Here is a 21,566-nt window from a genome sequence, read left to right on the forward strand (position 1 = left end):
GCCACAGAATGGCAAGCCCCTTCCCACCGCCAGCCCACGTCTTTTAGTGCAACCCTGACTTGTGGTCAGTTAAAAGGGAAGCTGGCTTGGGCTCTTGCTGTAGAGCTGGATCTACCCAAGACCCAGCCCTTGCCTTTTCTGTGTCTGGGTTCATGACGTTACGGGCCATTTACATATTCCCCGAGCAGGCTTTTCATTTCCCTGACCTGTAACCTGTTATGTCTTTAAAGAAGTAGGAGCTGCTAAAAATGCATGGATCCTTCTCTTCTAGGTCTCATAGACTCCACGACCACAACCCTCAGGCCTGATCCCACGGTACCCCATACAACCATAGCCACTTCTCCAAAAGCTGGAGGTAGGGATGAGCAGGGATTACAACTGCCTGGGTGGGATGACAAGGCGAGGGTAAGCTCACAATGTGAGGATGAAAAGCATCTGGTAAATGAGAAGTATGTTTGGATCTTGAGGTCACAATCATCGAAGATAAAATTTCAAATGTTGCCAAGGGCATACAGGATTGCTGGCAGTATAGAGTCCGAGGGCTGAAAATCGTGGCCAGCATAACCAGAGGGCCCACAATTTGTACTGTTTGTGCCTGAGAGCATTGTGGTAAGGCATGGATCCTGGGATGCAGGAGTGTCAGGAGAGGATGGGCCAATTGGTCCTGGATAAATTCTAGGTTTAAGTCCCCTGGTTGCTTTGCAGCCGTAAACGCGAGCCACAAGACAGGTGTTATCAGAACCACCCCAGCACGCACTCGGAGCACCTTCAAAGCTACTAGGGCAGACGGGTTGGTAACCCTGTCAGTTAAGTGAGCAGCACTGTCTCTCCAGGGTCTGTTGCAGGGGCCTGTGCAGTAATGGGACAATGTCCTTGAGTCCTAGCACCTCAGACTGAGGCCGGGCCCTGCACCCAACTGCACCTGACTATAAATAGCATGAGGCCTGCTGCAGGCTGACAGGCTAGGGATGAAAAGAGCCTAATAGCCGAGAAGTTTGGTTTGGGTCCTGACTTCACAGTCATGGAAGACACGAGTTTGGAGAGCCTCAAAGGCACGTTGGACTGCTGAGGGCTGCCTAGGAAGCAGTGTGCAGGCTGGAGAGGAAGTGCCTGTTCATGAATGATGCATGGGAGGGAATGTAGTTGAAGAGGGGACTGGGATAAGTCCCCTGTGACAGCTGGGCATCTGGTTCGTGGGGCAGGTAGTCTGCAGGAAGTGACCTTTGCAGCTGTCTGTGACTCCAGCTGCCACCGCTTTCTGAGAGAGAGCTCTCCGAACACCCAACAGGGTCCTACCTAGGGGAGTCATGGTTTTGCTGAGCTGCATAGAGTTGGCCTGAAGTTCTGGAGGCCCGTGAATCCTGCTCCTGTAGCTCCTATGGCTTGGGGCAGATTGTAGTGTGGGTAGCCTTGTGGTGCTGCTTCCTGAAGTGAAACACCCAAAGGGGAGGGGAGGGAGGCCCAGTGGGAGAGGTGAAGTGAGTGCAGCTCCTCTCCAGCTTTGAGTGGCAGCAAGTGGGAAGCTTAGGTGGCCTCCAGCTTCTCTGCTCTTAGAGATAAATATAGATAAATGGAGAAGACTGAGGGACTAACAGTCAACACGGAAGTGTCATGTTGTTGCCTGCTTGTGGGCTCTTGCTGGGAGACACTTTTGGCCCTGCATATTTCCGCATCTTCACTCTGTGCCCGTGCACAGCAGGGCCACAGAATGGCAAGCCCCTTCCCACCGCCAGCCCACGTCTTTTAGTGCAACCCTGACTTGTGGTCAGTTAAAAGGGAAGCTGGCTTGGGCTCTTGCTGTAGAGCTGGATCTACCCAAGACCCAGCCCTTGCCTTTTCTGTGTCTGGGTTCATGACGTTACAGGCCATTTACATATTCCCCGAGCAGACTTTTCATTTCCCTGACTTGTAACCTGTTATGTCTTTAAAGAAGTAGGAGCTGCTAAAAATGCATGGATCCTTCTCTTCTAGGTCTCATAGACTCCACGACCACAACCCTCAGGACTGATCCCACGGTACCCGATACAACCATAGCCACTACTCCAAAAGCTGGAGGTAGGGATGAGCAGGGATTACAACTGCCTGGGTGGGATGACAAGGCGAGGGTAAGCTCACAATGTGAGGATGAAAAGCGTCTGGTAAATGAGAAGTATGGTTTGGATCTTGAGGTCACAATCATCGAAGATAAAATTTCAAATGTTGCCAAGGGCATACAGGATTGCTGGCAGTGTAGAGTCCGAGGGCTGAAAACCGTGGCCAGCATAACCAGAGGGCCCACAATTTGTACTGTTTGTGCCTGAGAGCATTGTGGTAAGGCATGGATCCTGGGATGCAGGAGTGTCAGGAGAGGATGGGCCAATTGGTCCTGGATAAATTCTAGGTTTAAGTCCCCTGGTTGCTTTGCAGCCGTAAACGCGAGCCACAAGACAGGTGTTATCAGAACCACCCCAGCACGCACTCGGAGCACCTTCAAAGCTACTAGGGCAGACGGGTTGGTAACCCTGTCAGTTAAGTGAGCAGCACTGTCTCTCCAGGGTCTGTTGCAGGGGCCTGTGCAGTAATGGGACAATGTCCTTGAGTCCTAGCACCTCAGACTGAGGCCGGGCCCTGCACCCAACTGCACCTGACTATAAATAGCATGAGGCCTGCTGCAGGCTGACAGGCTAGGGATGAAAAGAGCCTAATAGCCGAGAAGTTTGGTTTGGGTCCTGACTTCACAGTCATGGAAGACACGAGTTTGGAGAGCCTCAAAGGCACGTTGGACTGCTGAGGGCTGCCTAGGAAGCAGTGTGCAGGCTGGAGAGGAAGTGCCTGTTCATGAATGATGCATGGGAGGGAATGTAGTTGAAGAGGGGACTGGGATAAGTCCCCTGTGACAGCTGGGCATCTGGTTCGTGGGGCAGGTAGTCTGCAGGAAGTGACCTTTGCAGCTGTCTGTGACTCCAGCTGCCACCGCTTTCTGAGAGAGAGCTCTCCGAACACCCAACAGGGTCCTACCTAGGGGAGTCATGGTTTTGCTGAGCTGCATAGAGTTGGCCTGAAGTTCTGGAGGCCCGTGAATCCTGCTCCTGTAGCTCCTATGGCTTGGGGCAGATTGTAGTGTGGGTAGCCTTGTGGTGCTGCTTCCTGAAGTGAAACACCCAAAGGGGAGGGGAGGGAGGCCCAGTGGGAGAGGTGAAGTGAGTGCAGCTCCTCTCCAGCTTTGAGTGGCAGCAAGTGGGAAGCTTAGGTGGCCTCCAGCTTCTCTGCTCTTAGAGACATGTGACTGATGCTTGAACTCGCAGAGCTGAGCACGATGTTTGATGATTAAGATACGCTGGAAGCGTCGGGAAAAAACAACAGGGCTATAGATAAATGGAGAAGACTGAGGGACTAACAGTCAACACGGAAGTGTCATGTTGTTGCCTGCTTGTGGGCTCTTGCTGGGAGACACTTTTGGCCCTGCATATTTCCGCATCTTCACTCTGTGCCCGTGCACAGCAGGGCCACAGAATGGCAAGCCCCTTCCCACCGCCAGCCCACGTCTTTTAGTGCAACCCTGACTTGTGGTCAGTTAAAAGGGAAGCTGGCTTGGGCTCTTGCTGTAGAGCTGGATCTACCCAAGACCCAGCCCTTGCCTTTTCTGTGTCTGGGTTCATGACGTTACGGGCCATTTACATATTCCCCGAGCAGGCTTTTCATTTCCCTGACCTGTAACCTGTTATGTCTTTAAAGAAGTAGGAGCTGCTAAAAATGCATGGATCCTTCTCTTCTAGGTCTCATAGACTCCACGACCACAACCCTCAGGCCTGATCCCACGGTACCCCATACAACCATAGCCACTTCTCCAAAAGCTGGAGGTAGGGATGAGCAGGGATTACAACTGCCTGGGTGGGATGACAAGGCGAGGGTAAGCTCACAATGTGAGGATGAAAAGCATCTGGTAAATGAGAAGTATGTTTGGATCTTGAGGTCACAATCATCGAAGATAAAATTTCAAATGTTGCCAAGGGCATACAGGATTGCTGGCAGTATAGAGTCCGAGGGCTGAAAATCGTGGCCAGCATAACCAGAGGGCCCACAATTTGTACTGTTTGTGCCTGAGAGCATTGTGGTAAGGCATGGATCCTGGGATGCAGGAGTGTCAGGAGAGGATGGGCCAATTGGTCCTGGATAAATTCTAGGTTTAAGTCCCCTGGTTGCTTTGCAGCCGTAAACGCGAGCCACAAGACAGGTGTTATCAGAACCACCCCAGCACGCACTCGGAGCACCTTCAAAGCTACTAGGGCAGACGGGTTGGTAACCCTGTCAGTTAAGTGAGCAGCACTGTCTCTCCAGGGTCTGTTGCAGGGGCCTGTGCAGTAATGGGACAATGTCCTTGAGTCCTAGCACCTCAGACTGAGGCCGGGCCCTGCACCCAACTGCACCTGACTATAAATAGCATGAGGCCTGCTGCAGGCTGACAGGCTAGGGATGAAAAGAGCCTAATAGCCGAGAAGTTTGGTTTGGGTCCTGACTTCACAGTCATGGAAGACACGAGTTTGGAGAGCCTCAAAGGCACGTTGGACTGCTGAGGGCTGCCTAGGAAGCAGTGTGCAGGCTGGAGAGGAAGTGCCTGTTCATGAATGATGCATGGGAGGGAATGTAGTTGAAGAGGGGACTGGGATAAGTCCCCTGTGACAGCTGGGCATCTGGTTCGTGGGGCAGGTAGTCTGCAGGAAGTGACCTTTGCAGCTGTCTGTGACTCCAGCTGCCACCGCTTTCTGAGAGAGAGCTCTCCGAACACCCAACAGGGTCCTACCTAGGGGAGTCATGGTTTTGCTGAGCTGCATAGAGTTGGCCTGAAGTTCTGGAGGCCCGTGAATCCTGCTCCTGTAGCTCCTATGGCTTGGGGCAGATTGTAGTGTGGGTAGCCTTGTGGTGCTGCTTCCTGAAGTGAAACACCCAAAGGGGAGGGGAGGGAGGCCCAGTGGGAGAGGTGAAGTGAGTGCAGCTCCTCTCCAGCTTTGAGTGGCAGCAAGTGGGAAGCTTAGGTGGCCTCCAGCTTCTCTGCTCTTAGAGACATGTGACTGATGCTTGAACTCGCAGAGCTGAGCACGATGTTTGATGATTAAGATACGCTGGAAGCGTCGGGAAAAAACAACAGGGCTATAGATAAATGGAGAAGACTGAGGGACTAACAGTCAACACGGAAGTGTCATGTTGTTGCCTGCTTGTGGGCTCTTGCTGGGAGACACTTTTGGCCCTGCATATTTCCGCATCTTCACTCTGTGCCCGTGCACAGCAGGGCCACAGAATGGCAAGCCCCTTCCCACCGCCAGCCCACGTCTTTTAGTGCAACCCTGACTTGTGGTCAGTTAAAAGGGAAGCTGGCTTGGGCTCTTGCTGTAGAGCTGGATCTACCCAAGACCCAGCCCTTGCCTTTTCTGTGTCTGGGTTCATGACGTTACGGGCCATTTACATATTCCCCGAGCAGGCTTTTCATTTCCCTGACCTGTAACCTGTTATGTCTTTAAAGAAGTAGGAGCTGCTAAAAATGCATGGATCCTTCTCTTCTAGGTCTCATAGACTCCACGACCACAACCCTCAGGCCTGATCCCACGGTACCCCATACAACCATAGCCACTTCTCCAAAAGCTGGAGGTAGGGATGAGCAGGGATTACAACTGCCTGGGTGGGATGACAAGGCGAGGGTAAGCTCACAATGTGAGGATGAAAAGCATCTGGTAAATGAGAAGTATGTTTGGATCTTGAGGTCACAATCATCGAAGATAAAATTTCAAATGTTGCCAAGGGCATACAGGATTGCTGGCAGTGTAGAGTCCGAGGGCTGAAAACCGTGGCCAGCATAACCAGAGGGCCCACAATTTGTACTGTTTGTGCCTGAGAGCATTGTGGTAAGGCATGGATCCTGGGATGCAGGAGTGTCAGGAGAGGATGGGCCAATTGGTCCTGGATAAATTCTAGGTTTAAGTCCCCTGGTTGCTTTGCAGCCGTAAACGCGAGCCACAAGACAGGTGTTATCAGAACCACCCCAGCACGCACTCGGAGCACCTTCAAAGCTACTAGGGCAGACGGGTTGGTAACCCTGTCAGTTAAGTGAGCAGCACTGTCTCTCCAGGGTCTGTTGCAGGGGCCTGTGCAGTAATGGGACAATGTCCTTGAGTCCTAGCACCTCAGACTGAGGCCGGGCCCTGCACCCAACTGCACCTGACTATAAATAGCATGAGGCCTGCTGCAGGCTGACAGGCTAGGGATGAAAAGAGCCTAATAGCCGAGAAGTTTGGTTTGGGTCCTGACTTCACAGTCATGGAAGACACGAGTTTGGAGAGCCTCAAAGGCACGTTGGACTGCTGAGGGCTGCCTAGGAAGCAGTGTGCAGGCTGGAGAGGAAGTGCCTGTTCATGAATGATGCATGGGAGGGAATGTAGTTGAAGAGGGGACTGGGATAAGTCCCCTGTGACAGCTGGGCATCTGGTTCGTGGGGCAGGTAGTCTGCAGGAAGTGACCTTTGCAGCTGTCTGTGACTCCAGCTGCCACCGCTTTCTGAGAGAGAGCTCTCCGAACACCCAACAGGGTCCTACCTAGGGGAGTCATGGTTTTGCTGAGCTGCATAGAGTTGGCCTGAAGTTCTGGAGGCCCGTGAATCCTGCTCCTGTAGCTCCTATGGCTTGGGGCAGATTGTAGTGTGGGTAGCCTTGTGGTGCTGCTTCCTGAAGTGAAACACCCAAAGGGGAGGGGAGGGAGGCCCAGTGGGAGAGGTGAAGTGAGTGCAGCTCCTCTCCAGCTTTGAGTGGCAGCAAGTGGGAAGCTTAGGTGGCCTCCAGCTTCTCTGCTCTTAGAGACATGTGACTGATGCTTGAACTCGCAGAGCTGAGCACGATGTTTGATGATTAAGATACGCTGGAAGCGTCGGGAAAAAACAACAGGGCTATAGATAAATGGAGAAGACTGAGGGACTAACAGTCAACACGGAAGTGTCATGTTGTTGCCTGCTTGTGGGCTCTTGCTGGGAGACACTTTTGGCCCTGCATATTTCCGCATCTTCACTCTGTGCCCGTGCACAGCAGGGCCACAGAATGGCAAGCCCCTTCCCACCGCCAGCCCACGTCTTTTAGTGCAACCCTGACTTGTGGTCAGTTAAAAGGGAAGCTGGCTTGGGCTCTTGCTGTAGAGCTGGATCTACCCAAGACCCAGCCCTTGCCTTTTCTGTGTCTGGGTTCATGACGTTACGGGCCATTTACATATTCCCCGAGCAGGCTTTTCATTTCCCTGACCTGTAACCTGTTATGTCTTTAAAGAAGTAGGAGCTGCTAAAAATGCATGGATCCTTCTCTTCTAGGTCTCATAGACTCCACGACCACAACCCTCAGGCCTGATCCCACGGTACCCCATACAACCATAGCCACTTCTCCAAAAGCTGGAGGTAGGGATGAGCAGGGATTACAACTGCCTGGGTGGGATGACAAGGCGAGGGTAAGCTCACAATGTGAGGATGAAAAGCATCTGGTAAATGAGAAGTATGTTTGGATCTTGAGGTCACAATCATCGAAGATAAAATTTCAAATGTTGCCAAGGGCATACAGGATTGCTGGCAGTATAGAGTCCGAGGGCTGAAAATCGTGGCCAGCATAACCAGAGGGCCCACAATTTGTACTGTTTGTGCCTGAGAGCATTGTGGTAAGGCATGGATCCTGGGATGCAGGAGTGTCAGGAGAGGATGGGCCAATTGGTCCTGGATAAATTCTAGGTTTAAGTCCCCTGGTTGCTTTGCAGCCGTAAACGCGAGCCACAAGACAGGTGTTATCAGAACCACCCCAGCACGCACTCGGAGCACCTTCAAAGCTACTAGGGCAGACGGGTTGGTAACCCTGTCAGTTAAGTGAGCAGCACTGTCTCTCCAGGGTCTGTTGCAGGGGCCTGTGCAGTAATGGGACAATGTCCTTGAGTCCTAGCACCTCAGACTGAGGCCGGGCCCTGCACCCAACTGCACCTGACTATAAATAGCATGAGGCCTGCTGCAGGCTGACAGGCTAGGGATGAAAAGAGCCTAATAGCCGAGAAGTTTGGTTTGGGTCCTGACTTCACAGTCATGGAAGACACGAGTTTGGAGAGCCTCAAAGGCACGTTGGACTGCTGAGGGCTGCCTAGGAAGCAGTGTGCAGGCTGGAGAGGAAGTGCCTGTTCATGAATGATGCATGGGAGGGAATGTAGTTGAAGAGGGGACTGGGATAAGTCCCCTGTGACAGCTGGGCATCTGGTTCGTGGGGCAGGTAGTCTGCAGGAAGTGACCTTTGCAGCTGTCTGTGACTCCAGCTGCCACCGCTTTCTGAGAGAGAGCTCTCCGAACACCCAACAGGGTCCTACCTAGGGGAGTCATGGTTTTGCTGAGCTGCATAGAGTTGGCCTGAAGTTCTGGAGGCCCGTGAATCCTGCTCCTGTAGCTCCTATGGCTTGGGGCAGATTGTAGTGTGGGTAGCCTTGTGGTGCTGCTTCCTGAAGTGAAACACCCAAAGGGGAGGGGAGGGAGGCCCAGTGGGAGAGGTGAAGTGAGTGCAGCTCCTCTCCAGCTTTGAGTGGCAGCAAGTGGGAAGCTTAGGTGGCCTCCAGCTTCTCTGCTCTTAGAGACATGTGACTGATGCTTGAACTCGCAGAGCTGAGCACGATGTTTGATGATTAAGATACGCTGGAAGCGTCGGGAAAAAACAACAGGGCTATAGATAAATGGAGAAGACTGAGGGACTAACAGTCAACACGGAAGTGTCATGTTGTTGCCTGCTTGTGGGCTCTTGCTGGGAGACACTTTTGGCCCTGCATATTTCCGCATCTTCACTCTGTGCCCGTGCACAGCAGGGCCACAGAATGGCAAGCCCCTTCCCACCGCCAGCCCACGTCTTTTAGTGCAACCCTGACTTGTGGTCAGTTAAAAGGGAAGCTGGCTTGGGCTCTTGCTGTAGAGCTGGATCTACCCAAGACCCAGCCCTTGCCTTTTCTGTGTCTGGGTTCATGACGTTACGGGCCATTTACATATTCCCCGAGCAGGCTTTTCATTTCCCTGACCTGTAACCTGTTATGTCTTTAAAGAAGTAGGAGCTGCTAAAAATGCATGGATCCTTCTCTTCTAGGTCTCATAGACTCCACGACCACAACCCTCAGGCCTGATCCCACGGTACCCCATACAACCATAGCCACTTCTCCAAAAGCTGGAGGTAGGGATGAGCAGGGATTACAACTGCCTGGGTGGGATGACAAGGCGAGGGTAAGCTCACAATGTGAGGATGAAAAGCATCTGGTAAATGAGAAGTATGTTTGGATCTTGAGGTCACAATCATCGAAGATAAAATTTCAAATGTTGCCAAGGGCATACAGGATTGCTGGCAGTATAGAGTCCGAGGGCTGAAAATCGTGGCCAGCATAACCAGAGGGCCCACAATTTGTACTGTTTGTGCCTGAGAGCATTGTGGTAAGGCATGGATCCTGGGATGCAGGAGTGTCAGGAGAGGATGGGCCAATTGGTCCTGGATAAATTCTAGGTTTAAGTCCCCTGGTTGCTTTGCAGCCGTAAACGCGAGCCACAAGACAGGTGTTATCAGAACCACCCCAGCACGCACTCGGAGCACCTTCAAAGCTACTAGGGCAGACGGGTTGGTAACCCTGTCAGTTAAGTGAGCAGCACTGTCTCTCCAGGGTCTGTTGCAGGGGCCTGTGCAGTAATGGGACAATGTCCTTGAGTCCTAGCACCTCAGACTGAGGCCGGGCCCTGCACCCAACTGCACCTGACTATAAATAGCATGAGGCCTGCTGCAGGCTGACAGGCTAGGGATGAAAAGAGCCTAATAGCCGAGAAGTTTGGTTTGGGTCCTGACTTCACAGTCATGGAAGACACGAGTTTGGAGAGCCTCAAAGGCACGTTGGACTGCTGAGGGCTGCCTAGGAAGCAGTGTGCAGGCTGGAGAGGAAGTGCCTGTTCATGAATGATGCATGGGAGGGAATGTAGTTGAAGAGGGGACTGGGATAAGTCCCCTGTGACAGCTGGGCATCTGGTTCGTGGGGCAGGTAGTCTGCAGGAAGTGACCTTTGCAGCTGTCTGTGACTCCAGCTGCCACCGCTTTCTGAGAGAGAGCTCTCCGAACACCCAACAGGGTCCTACCTAGGGGAGTCATGGTTTTGCTGAGCTGCATAGAGTTGGCCTGAAGTTCTGGAGGCCCGTGAATCCTGCTCCTGTAGCTCCTATGGCTTGGGGCAGATTGTAGTGTGGGTAGCCTTGTGGTGCTGCTTCCTGAAGTGAAACACCCAAAGGGGAGGGGAGGGAGGCCCAGTGGGAGAGGTGAAGTGAGTGCAGCTCCTCTCCAGCTTTGAGTGGCAGCAAGTGGGAAGCTTAGGTGGCCTCCAGCTTCTCTGCTCTTAGAGATAAATATAGATAAATGGAGAAGACTGAGGGACTAACAGTCAACACGGAAGTGTCATGTTGTTGCCTGCTTGTGGGCTCTTGCTGGGAGACACTTTTGGCCCTGCATATTTCCGCATCTTCACTCTGTGCCCGTGCACAGCAGGGCCACAGAATGGCAAGCCCCTTCCCACCGCCAGCCCACGTCTTTTAGTGCAACCCTGACTTGTGGTCAGTTAAAAGGGAAGCTGGCTTGGGCTCTTGCTGTAGAGCTGGATCTACCCAAGACCCAGCCCTTGCCTTTTCTGTGTCTGGGTTCATGACGTTACAGGCCATTTACATATTCCCCGAGCAGACTTTTCATTTCCCTGACTTGTAACCTGTTATGTCTTTAAAGAAGTAGGAGCTGCTAAAAATGCATGGATCCTTCTCTTCTAGGTCTCATAGACTCCACGACCACAACCCTCAGGACTGATCCCACGGTACCCGATACAACCATAGCCACTACTCCAAAAGCTGGAGGTAGGGATGAGCAGGGATTACAACTGCCTGGGTGGGATGACAAGGCGAGGGTAAGCTCACAATGTGAGGATGAAAAGCGTCTGGTAAATGAGAAGTATGGTTTGGATCTTGAGGTCACAATCATCGAAGATAAAATTTCAAATGTTGCCAAGGGCATACAGGATTGCTGGCAGTGTAGAGTCCGAGGGCTGAAAACCGTGGCCAGCATAACCAGAGGGCCCACAATTTGTACTGTTTGTGCCTGAGAGCATTGTGGTAAGGCATGGATCCTGGGATGCAGGAGTGTCAGGAGAGGATGGGCCAATTGGTCCTGGATAAATTCTAGGTTTAAGTCCCCTGGTTGCTTTGCAGCCGTAAACGCGAGCCACAAGACAGGTGTTATCAGAACCACCCCAGCACGCACTCGGAGCACCTTCAAAGCTACTAGGGCAGACGGGTTGGTAACCCTGTCAGTTAAGTGAGCAGCACTGTCTCTCCAGGGTCTGTTGCAGGGGCCTGTGCAGTAATGGGACAATGTCCTTGAGTCCTAGCACCTCAGACTGAGGCCGGGCCCTGCACCCAACTGCACCTGACTATAAATAGCATGAGGCCTGCTGCAGGCTGACAGGCTAGGGATGAAAAGAGCCTAATAGCCGAGAAGTTTGGTTTGGGTCCTGACTTCACAGTCATGGAAGACACGAGTTTGGAGAGCCTCAAAGGCACGTTGGACTGCTGAGGGCTGCCTAGGAAGCAGTGTGCAGGCTGGAGAGGAAGTGCCTGTTCATGAATGATGCATGGGAGGGAATGTAGTTGAAGAGGGGACTGGGATAAGTCCCCTGTGACAGCTGGGCATCTGGTTCGTGGGGCAGGTAGTCTGCAGGAAGTGACCTTTGCAGCTGTCTGTGACTCCAGCTGCCACCGCTTTCTGAGAGAGAGCTCTCCGAACACCCAACAGGGTCCTACCTAGGGGAGTCATGGTTTTGCTGAGCTGCATAGAGTTGGCCTGAAGTTCTGGAGGCCCGTGAATCCTGCTCCTGTAGCTCCTATGGCTTGGGGCAGATTGTAGTGTGGGTAGCCTTGTGGTGCTGCTTCCTGAAGTGAAACACCCAAAGGGGAGGGGAGGGAGGCCCAGTGGGAGAGGTGAAGTGAGTGCAGCTCCTCTCCAGCTTTGAGTGGCAGCAAGTGGGAAGCTTAGGTGGCCTCCAGCTTCTCTGCTCTTAGAGATAAATATAGATAAATGGAGAAGACTGAGGGACTAACAGTCAACACGGAAGTGTCATGTTGTTGCCTGCTTGTGGGCACTTGCTGGGAGACACTTTTGGCCCTGCATATTTCCGCATCTTCACTCTGTGCCCGTGCACAGCAGGGCCACAGAATGGCAAGCCCCTTCCCACCGCCAGCCCACGTCTTTTAGTGCAACCCTGACTTGTGGTCAGTTAAAAGGGAAGCTGGCTTGGGCTCTTGCTGTAGAGCTGGATCTACCCAAGACCCAGCCCTTGCCTTTTCTGTGTCTGGGTTCATGACGTTACAGGCCATTTACATATTCCCCGAGCAGACTTTTCATTTCCCTGACTTGTAACCTGTTATGTCTTTAAAGAAGTAGGAGCTGCTAAAAATGCATGGATCCTTCTCTTCTAGGTCTCATAGACTCCACGACCACAACCCTCAGGACTGATCCCACGGTACCCCATACAACCATAGCCACTACTCCAAAAGCTGGAGGTAGGGATGAGCAGGGATTACAACTGCCTGGGTGGGATGACAAGGCGAGGGTAAGCTCACAATGTGAGGATGAAAAGCGTCTGGTAAATGAGAAGTATGGTTTGGATCTTGAGGTCACAATCATCGAAGATAAAATTTCAAATGTTGCCAAGGGCATACAGGATTGCTGGCAGTGTAGAGTCCGAGGGCTGAAAACCGTGGCCAGCATAACCAGAGGGCCCACAATTTGTACTGTTTGTGCCTGAGAGCATTGTGGTAAGGCATGGATCCTGGGATGCAGGAGTGTCAGGAGAGGATGGGCCAATTGGTCCTGGATAAATTCTAGGTTTAAGTCCCCTGGTTGCTTTGCAGCCGTAAACGCGAGCCACAAGACAGGTGTTATCAGAACCACCCCAGCACGCACTCGGAGCACCTTCAAAGCTACTAGGGCAGACGGGTTGGTAACCCTGTCAGTTAAGTGAGCAGCACTGTCTCTCCAGGGTCTGTTGCAGGGGCCTGTGCAGTAATGGGACAATGTCCTTGAGTCCTAGCACCTCAGACTGAGGCCGGGCCCTGCACCCAACTGCACCTGACTATAAATAGCATGAGGCCTGCTGCAGGCTGACAGGCTAGGGATGAAAAGAGCCTAAAAGCCGAGAAGTTTGGTTTGGGTCCTGACTTCACAGTCATGGAAGACACGAGTTTGGAGAGCCTCAATGGCACGTTGGACTGCTGAGGGCTGCCTAGGAAGCAGTGTGCAGGCTGGAGAGGAAGTGCCTGTTCGTGAATGATGCATGGGAGGGAAAGTAGTTGAAGAGGGGACTGGGATAAGTCCCCTGTGACAGCTGGGCATCTGGTTCGTGGGGCAGGTAGTCTGCAGGAAGTGACCTTTGCAGCTGTCTGTGACTCCAGCTGCCACCGCTTTCTGAGAGAGAGCTCTCCGAACACCCAACAGGGTCCTACCTAGGAGAGTCATGGTTTTGCTGAGCTGCATAGAGTTGGCCTGAAGTTCTGGAGGCCCGTGAATCCTGCTCCTGTAGCTCCTATGGCTTGGGGCAGATTGTAGTGTGGGTAGCCTTGTGGTGCTGCTTCCTGAAGTGAAACACCCAAAGGGGAGGGGAGGGAGGCCCAGTGGGAGAGGTGAAGTGAGTGCAGCTCCTCTCCAGCTTTGAGTGGCAGCAAGTGGGAAGCTTAGGTGGCCTCCAGCTTCTCTGCTCTTAGAGACATGTGACTGATGCTTGAACTCGCAGAGCTGAGCACGATGTTTGATGATTAAGATACGCTGGAAGCGTCGGGAAAAAACAACAGGGCTATAGATAAATGGAGAAGACTGAGGGACTAACAGTCAACACGGAAGTGTCATGTTGTTGCCTGCTTGTGGGCTCTTGCTGGGAGACACTTTTGGCCCTGCATATTTCCGCATCTTCACTCTGTGCCCGTGCACAGCAGGGCCACAGAATGGCAAGCCCCTTCCCACCGCCAGCCCACGTCTTTTAGTGCAACCCTGACTTGTGGTCAGTTAAAAGGGAAGCTGGCTTGGGCTCTTGCTGTAGAGCTGGATCTACCCAAGACCCAGCCCTTGCCTTTTCTGTGTCTGGGTTCATGACGTTACGGGCCATTTACATATTCCCCGAGCAGGCTTTTCATTTCCCTGACCTGTAACCTGTTATGTCTTTAAAGAAGTAGGAGCTGCTAAAAATGCATGGATCCTTCTCTTCTAGGTCTCATAGACTCCACGACCACAACCCTCAGGACTGATCCCACGGTACCCCATACAACCATAGCCACTTCTCCAAAAGCTGGAGGTAGGGATGAGCAGGGATTACAACTGCCTGGGTGGGATGACAAGGCGAGGGTAAGCTCACAATGTGAGGATGAAAAGCATCTGGTAAATGAGAAGTATGTTTGGATCTTGAGGTCACAATCATCGAAGATAAAATTTCAAATGTTGCCAAGGGCATACAGGATTGCTGGCAGTGTAGAGTCCGAGGGCTGAAAACCGTGGCCAGCATAACCAGAGGGCCCACAATTTGTACTGTTTGTGCCTGAGAGCATTGTGGTAAGGCATGGATCCTGGGATGCAGGAGTGTCAGGAGAGGATGGGCCCATTGGTCCTGGATAAATTCTAGGTTTAAGTCCCCTGGTTGCTTTGCGGCCGTAAACGCGAGCCACAAGACAGGTGTTATCAGAACCACCCCAGCACGCACTCGGAGCACCTTCAAAGCTACTAGGGCAGACGGGTTGGTAACCCTGTCAGTTAAGTGAGCAGCACTGTCTCTCCAGGGTCTGTTGCAGGGGCCTGTGCAGTAATGGGACAATGTCCTTGAGTCCTAGCACCTCAGAGTGAGGCCAGGCCCTGCACCCAACCGCACCTGACTATAAATAGCGCGAGGCCTGCTGCAGGCTGACAGGCTAGGGATGACAAGAGCCTGATAGTCGAGAAGTTTGGTTTGGGTCCTGACTTCACAGTCATGGAAGACACGAGTTTGGAGAGCCTCAAAGGCACGTTGGACTGCTGAGTGCTGCCTAGGAAGCAGTGTGCAGGCTGGAGAGGAAGTGCCTGTTTGTGAATGATGCATGGGAGGGAAAGTAGTTGAAGAGGGGACTGGGATAAGTCCCCTGTTACAGCTGGGCATCTGGTTCATGGAGCAGGTAGTCTGTAGGAAGGGACCTTTGCAGCTGTCTGTGACTCCAGCTGCAACCGCTTTGCTCAGAGAGAGCTCTTCCACACCAAAGAGGGACCTACCTAGGGGAGTCATGGTTTTCTTGACCTGCATAGAGTTGGCCTGAAGTTATTGAGAACCATGAATCCTGCTCCTGTAGCGCCTACGGCTTGGGACAGTTTGTCTTGTGGGTAGCCCTGTAGTGCTGCTTCCTGAAGTGAAACACCCAGAGAGTAGGGAGGAAACAAAAGGACTATATGTAAATGGGCAAGGCTGAGGGGCTAACAGTCAACACGGTAGTGTCACGTTGTTACCTGCTTGTGGGCACTTGCTGGGAGACTCTTTTGGCCCTGCATATTTCCGCATCTTCACTCTGTGCCCGTGCACAGCAGGGCCACAGAATGGCAAGCCCCTTCCCACCGCCAGCCCACGTCTTTTAGTGCAACCCTGACTTGTCGTGAGTTAAAAGGGAAGCTGGCTTTGGCTCTTGCTGTAGAGCTGGATCTACCCAAGACCCAGCCCTTGCCTTTTCTGTGTCTGGGTTCATGATGTTACGGGCCGTTTACATATTCCCCCAGCAGACTTTTCATTTCCCTGACTTGTAACCTGGTCTGTCTTTAAAGTAGTAGGAGGTGCTAAAAATGCATGGATCCTTCTCTTCTAGGTCTCAAAGAATCCACGACCACAACCCTCAGGACTGATCCCACGGTACCCCGTACAACCATAGCCACTTCTCAGAAAGCTGGAGGTAGGGATGAGCAGGGATGACAACGCCTGGGTGGGATGACAAGGCAAGGGTAGGCTCACGAGGTGGGGATGACAAGCGTCTGGTAAATGAGCAGTTTGGTTTGGATCTTGAGGTCACAGTCATCGAAGATACTATTTCAAAGATATCCAAGGACACACATTACTGCTGGCAGTCCTGAGTCTGAGGGCTGAAGACCATGGCCAGCATAACCAGAGGGCCCACAATTTGTACTGTTTGTGCCTGAGAGCTGTGTGGTAAGGCATGGATCCTGGATTGCAGGAGTGTCAGGAGAGGATGGACCCATTTTTCCTGGATTAACTCCAGTCTTATGTCCCCTGGTTGCTTTGCAGCCGTAAACTTGAGCCACAAGAGAGCTTTTGTCAGCACCAGCCCAGGGAGCACGCAGAGCACCTTCAAAGCTACTAGGGCAGACGGTTTGATAACTCTGTCAGTTAAGTGAGCAGCACTGTCTCTCCAGGGTCTGTTGCAGGGGCCTGTGCAGTAATGGGACAATGTCCTTGAGTCCTAGCACCTCAGAGTGAGGCCGGGCCCTGCACCCAACCGCACCTGACTATAAATAGCGCGAGGCCTGCTGCAGGCTGACAGGCTAGGGATGACAACAGCCTAATAGCTGAGAAGTTTGGTTTGGGTCCTGACATCCCAATCATGAAAGACATGTGTTTGGAGAGCCCCAAGGCACGTTGGACTGCTGAGGGCTGCCTGGGAAGCAGTGTGCAGGCTGGAGAGGAAGTGCCTGTTTGTGAATGATGCACAGGAGGGAAATGAGTTGAAGAGGGGACTGTGATAAGTCCCCTGTGACAGCAGGGCATGTGGTTCGTGGGGCAGGTAGTCTGTAGGAAGTGACATTTGCTGCAGTATATGACTCCAGCTGCCACCGCTTTGCTTAGAGATAGATCTTCTAACACCCAGCTGGGTCCTACCTAGGGGAGTCATGGTTTTGCTGAGCTGCATAGAGTTGGCCTGAAGTTGTAGTGGACCATGAATCCTGCTCCTGTAGCTCCTACGGCTTGGGGCAGATTGTAGTGTGGGTAGCCCTGTAGTGCAGCTTCCTGAAGTGAAACTCCCAAAGGGGAGGGGAGGGAGGCCCAGTGGGAGAGGTGAAGTGAGTGCAGCTCCTCTCCAGCTTTGAGTGGTAGCAAGTGGGAAGCTTAGGTGGCCTCCAGCTTCTCTGCTCTTAGAGGCATGCGACTGATGCTTGAACTCGCAGAGCTGAGCACGATGTTTGATGAATACAATATGCTGGAAGTTTCGGGGAAAAACAAAAGGGCTATGGGTAAATGGGCAAAACTGAGGGGCTAACGGTCAGCACAGAAGTGTCATGTTGTTTACTGCTTGTGGGCTCTTGCTGGGAGACAATTTTGTCCCCGCAGATTTCCGCATCTTCACTCTGTGCCCGTGCACAGCAGGGCCACAGAATGGCAAGCCCCTTCCCACCGCCAGCCCACGTCTTTTAGTGCAACCCTGACTTGTGGTTAGTTAAAAGGGAAGCTGGCTTGGGCTCTTGCTGTAGAGCTGGATCTACCCAAGACCCAGCCCTTGCCTTTTCTGTGTCTGGGTTCATGACGTTACGGGCCATTTACATATTCCCCCAGCAGACTTTTCATTTCCCTGACTTGTAACCTGTTATGTCTTTAAAGAAGTAGGAGCTGCTAAAAATGCATGGATCCTTCTCTTCTAGGTCTCAAAGAATCCACGACCACAACCCTCAGGCCTGATCCCATGGTACCCCGTACAACCATAGCCGCTTCTCCAAAAGCTGGAGGTAGGGATGAGCAGGGATGACAACGCCTGGGTGGGATGACAAGGCGAGGGTAGGCTCACAATGTGAGGATGAAAAGCGTCTGGTAAATGAGCAGTTTGGTTTAGATCTTGAGGTCACAATCATCAAAGATACTATTTCAAATGTTGCCAAGGGCATACAGGATTGCTGGCAGTATTGAGTCTGAGGGCTGAAAACCGTGGCCAGCATAACCAGAGGGCCCACAATTTGTACTGTTTGTGCCTGAGAGCATTGTGGTAAGGCATGGATCCTGGGATGCAGGAGTGTCAGGAGAGGATGGGCCCGTTGGTCCTGGATAAACTCTAGGGTTAAGTCCCCTGGTTGCTTTGCAGCCGTAAACGTGAATCACAAGAGAGCTGTTATCAGAACCACCCCAGCACGCACTCGGAGCACCTTCAAAGCTACTAGGGCAGACGGGTTGGTAACCCTGTCAGTTAAGTGAGCAGCACTGTCTCTCCAGGGTCTGTTGCAGGGGCCTGTGCAGTAATGGGACAATGTCCTTGAGTCCTAGCACCTCAGACTGAGGCCGGGCCCTGCACCCAACCGCACCTGACTATAAATAGCGCGAGGCCTGCTGCAGGCTGACAGGCTAGGGATGACAACAGCCTGATAGTCGAGAAGCTTGGTTTGGGTCCTGACTTCACAGTAATGGAAGACACGAGTTTGGAGAGCCCCAAAGGCATGTTGGTCTGTTGAGGGCTGCCTGGGAAGCAGTGTGCAGGCTGGAGAGGAAGTTACTGTTCGTGAATGATGCACAGGAGGGAAAGGAGTTGAAGGGGGGACTGGAATAAGTCCCCTGTGACAGCTGGGCATCTGGTTCGTGGGCAGGTAGTCTGTAGGAAGTGACCTTTGCGGCTGTCTATGACTCCTGCTGCCACCGCTTTGCTCAGAGAGAGCTCTTCCACACCAAAGAGGGTCCTACCTAGGGGAGTCATGGTTTTCTTGACCTGCATAGAGCTGGCCTGAAGTTATTGAGAACCGTGAATCCTGCTCCTGTAGCGCCTACGGCTTGGGACAGTTTGTCTTGTGGGTAGCCCTGTAGTGCTGCTTCCTGAGGTGAAACACCCAGAGAGTAGGGAGGAAACAAAAGGACTATATGTAAATGGGCAAGGCTGAGGGGCTAACAGTCAACACGGTAGTGTCACGTTGTTGCCTGCTTGTGCGCTTTTGCTGGGAGACAATTTGGCCCTGCATTTTTCCGCATCTTCACTCTGTGCCCGTGCACAGCAGGGCCACAGAATGGCAAGCCCCTTCCCACCGCCAGCCCACGTCTTTTAGTGCAACCCTGACTTGTGGTCAGTTAAAAGGGAAGCTGGCTTGGGCTCTTGCTGTAGAGCTGGATCTACCCAAGACCCAGCCCTTGCCTTTTCTGTGTCTGGGTTCATGACATTACGGGCCATTTACATATTCCCCCAGCAGACTTTTCATTTCCCTGACTTGTAACCTGGTCTGTCCTTAAAGAAGTAGGAGCTGCTAAAAATGCATGGATCCTTCTCTTCTAGATCTCAAAGAACGCACAACTAGATCACCCAAGATTGAGACCATGGCATACAGTACAACCATACCTGATCTGGAAGAATATGAAGGTAGGGATGGGTAGGGACTACAACCGCCTGGGTGGGATGACAAGGTGAGGGTAGGCTCACAAGGTTGGAATGACAAGCCTCTGGTAAATGAGCAGTTTGGTTTGGGTCCTGATGTCAGAATCATCGAAGATGCTATTTCAAAGCTAGCCAAGGGCATACAGGACTGGCCGGTATAGCCAGAGGACTCGCGATTTGTCCTGTTTTTTCCTGAGAGCTGTGTGGTAAGGCATGGATCTTGGGATGCAGGAGTGTCAGGAGAGGATGAGCCCGTTGGTCCTGGATTAACTCCAGGGTTAAGTCCACTGGTTCCTTTGCAGCCGTAAAGATGAGCCGTAAGATAGCTGTTGTCAGAACCAGCCCAGTAAGCTCTCAAGAGTGCCTTCAAAGCTTCAAGGTCAGACAGGTTTGTAACCCTGTCAGTTAAGTGATCAGCACTGTCTCTCCAGGGTCTGTTCCAGGAGCCTGTCCAGTAATGGGACAATGTCCTTGAGTCCCAGCATCTCATACTGAGGCTGGGGATTGCAGCCAACCGCACCTGAGTAGAAATTGTGCAAGGCCTGCTGCAGGCTGACAGGCTAGGGATGACAACAGCCTGATAGTCGAGAAGTTTTGTTTGGGTCCTGACATCCCAGTCGTGGAAGACACGAGTTTGGAGATGCACAAAGGCACATTGGATGCTGAGGGCTGATTGGGAAGCAATCTGCAGGCTGGACAGGAAATGTTATTTTTGTTTTGGTTTTTATGGATGTTGCACAGGAGGAAAAGGGCTTAAAGTTTTGACTGTGATGTCACCTGTGCTTCTCGTTCATGGGGCTGGTAGTCTATAGGAATTGAACCTTGCAGCTGTCTATGACTCCAGCTGCCATTGCTTTGCTCAGAGGCAGCTTTTCTAATACCCAAAGTTGGTCCTGCCTAGAGGAGCCATAAATTTCTTCAGCTTCATATAGTTTCATCTTTTCACAGTTTCATGGTTGGTAGGGTCAGAAGGGACCTGATCAGATCATCAAGTCTGACCCCCTGCCATGGCAAGAAAGAGTCCTGGTGTCAAACGACCCCGGCAAGGTATTCATCTAGCCTCCGCTTAAAGACCCCCAGGGTAGGAGCCAGCACCACTTGCCTTGGAAGTTGGTTCCAGATACTAGCCACCCTGACAGCGAAGTAGCGTCTCTGATGTCTAGCCTGAATCTACCCTCTGCCAGCTTGTGACCATTATTTCTAGTCACTCCTGGTAGCCTTCAGGGAACAGGGACTCCCCCAATGCCTGCTGGCCCCCCCGACTCGTTTGTGAATGGCCACTAGGTCTCCCCTCAGCCTTCTGTTGTGGAGGCTGAACAGGTTCAGGTCCCTCAGCCTCTCCTTGTAGGGCCTGTCCTGCTGCCCCCTGATCATGCGGGTGGCTCTCCTCTGCACCCTCTCCATGTTGTCCACATCTCTCCTGAAGTGCAGTGCCCAGAACTGGATGCAGTACTCCAACCATGGCCTGACCAGTGTCGCATAGAGGGGGAGGATCACCTCCTTTGACCTGCTTGAGATGCATCTGTGGATGCATGACAAGGTGCGGTTGGCCTTACTTACCGCATCCCCACACTGTCGGCCTATGTTCATTTTGGCATCTATAATGACACCAAGATCCTTTTCTGCCTCTGCACTGACGAGAAGGGAGTTCTCCAGCCTGTAGGTATGCTGCTGGTTCTTCCTCCCCAGGTGCAGTACCTTCCATTTGTCAGTGTTGAAACCCATCCTGTTCTCATCCACCCACCCCTGTAACCTGTCTAGGTCTGATGGCAGTTTATTCCTCCCTACTAGCTTGCCCACTTCTCCCCACATCTTAATGTCGTCTGTGAATTCAAACAGGGTGCTTTTTACCCCCTCATCCAAGTCACTGATGAAGATGTTGAACAGTGCAGGTCCGAGGACTGAGCCCTGCTGGACCCCACTGCCCACGTCCCTCCAGGTCGAATAAGACCCATCCACCACCACCCTCTGGGTGCAGCCCTCCAGACAACTAATGACCCATTTGACTGTGTAGGTCTCAACAACACAGTCCCCTAGTTTTTTAATGAGAATGGGGTGAGACACAGTGTCAAAGACCTTCCTAAAGTCCAGAAAGACTACATCCACTGCTACCCCTGCATCTAAGGATTTTGTGACCTAATCATAGAAGGCCACCAGGTTGGTCTGACAGGACCTGCCTCTAATG

The 21,566-nt window shown here is 52.3% G+C and overlaps 1 protein-coding gene across 1 annotated transcript in view; it reads left to right on the top strand.

Moving 5' to 3' along the window:
* Window positions 1-21,566, top strand: part of LOC109283285 (mucin-2-like) — a 43,646-nt gene that overhangs the window by 12,173 nt on the left and 9,907 nt on the right. Inside the window, exons 2-13 of the mRNA XM_059732775.1 lie at window positions 272-355; window positions 1,972-2,055; window positions 3,756-3,839; window positions 5,539-5,622; window positions 7,322-7,405; window positions 9,105-9,188; window positions 10,805-10,888; window positions 12,506-12,589; window positions 14,290-14,373; window positions 15,896-15,979; window positions 17,679-17,762; window positions 19,283-19,366. Of these exons, the coding sequence (XP_059588758.1) occupies window positions 272-355; window positions 1,972-2,055; window positions 3,756-3,839; window positions 5,539-5,622; window positions 7,322-7,405; window positions 9,105-9,188; window positions 10,805-10,888; window positions 12,506-12,589; window positions 14,290-14,373; window positions 15,896-15,979; window positions 17,679-17,762; window positions 19,283-19,366 (1,008 nt within the window). The remainder of the gene's footprint in view (window positions 1-271; window positions 356-1,971; window positions 2,056-3,755; window positions 3,840-5,538; window positions 5,623-7,321; window positions 7,406-9,104; window positions 9,189-10,804; window positions 10,889-12,505; window positions 12,590-14,289; window positions 14,374-15,895; window positions 15,980-17,678; window positions 17,763-19,282; window positions 19,367-21,566) is intronic.

This window comes from Alligator mississippiensis, chromosome 8 (genome assembly GCF_030867095.1).
Source record: "Alligator mississippiensis isolate rAllMis1 chromosome 8, rAllMis1, whole genome shotgun sequence".
NCBI lineage: Eukaryota > Metazoa > Chordata > Crocodylia > Alligatoridae > Alligator > Alligator mississippiensis.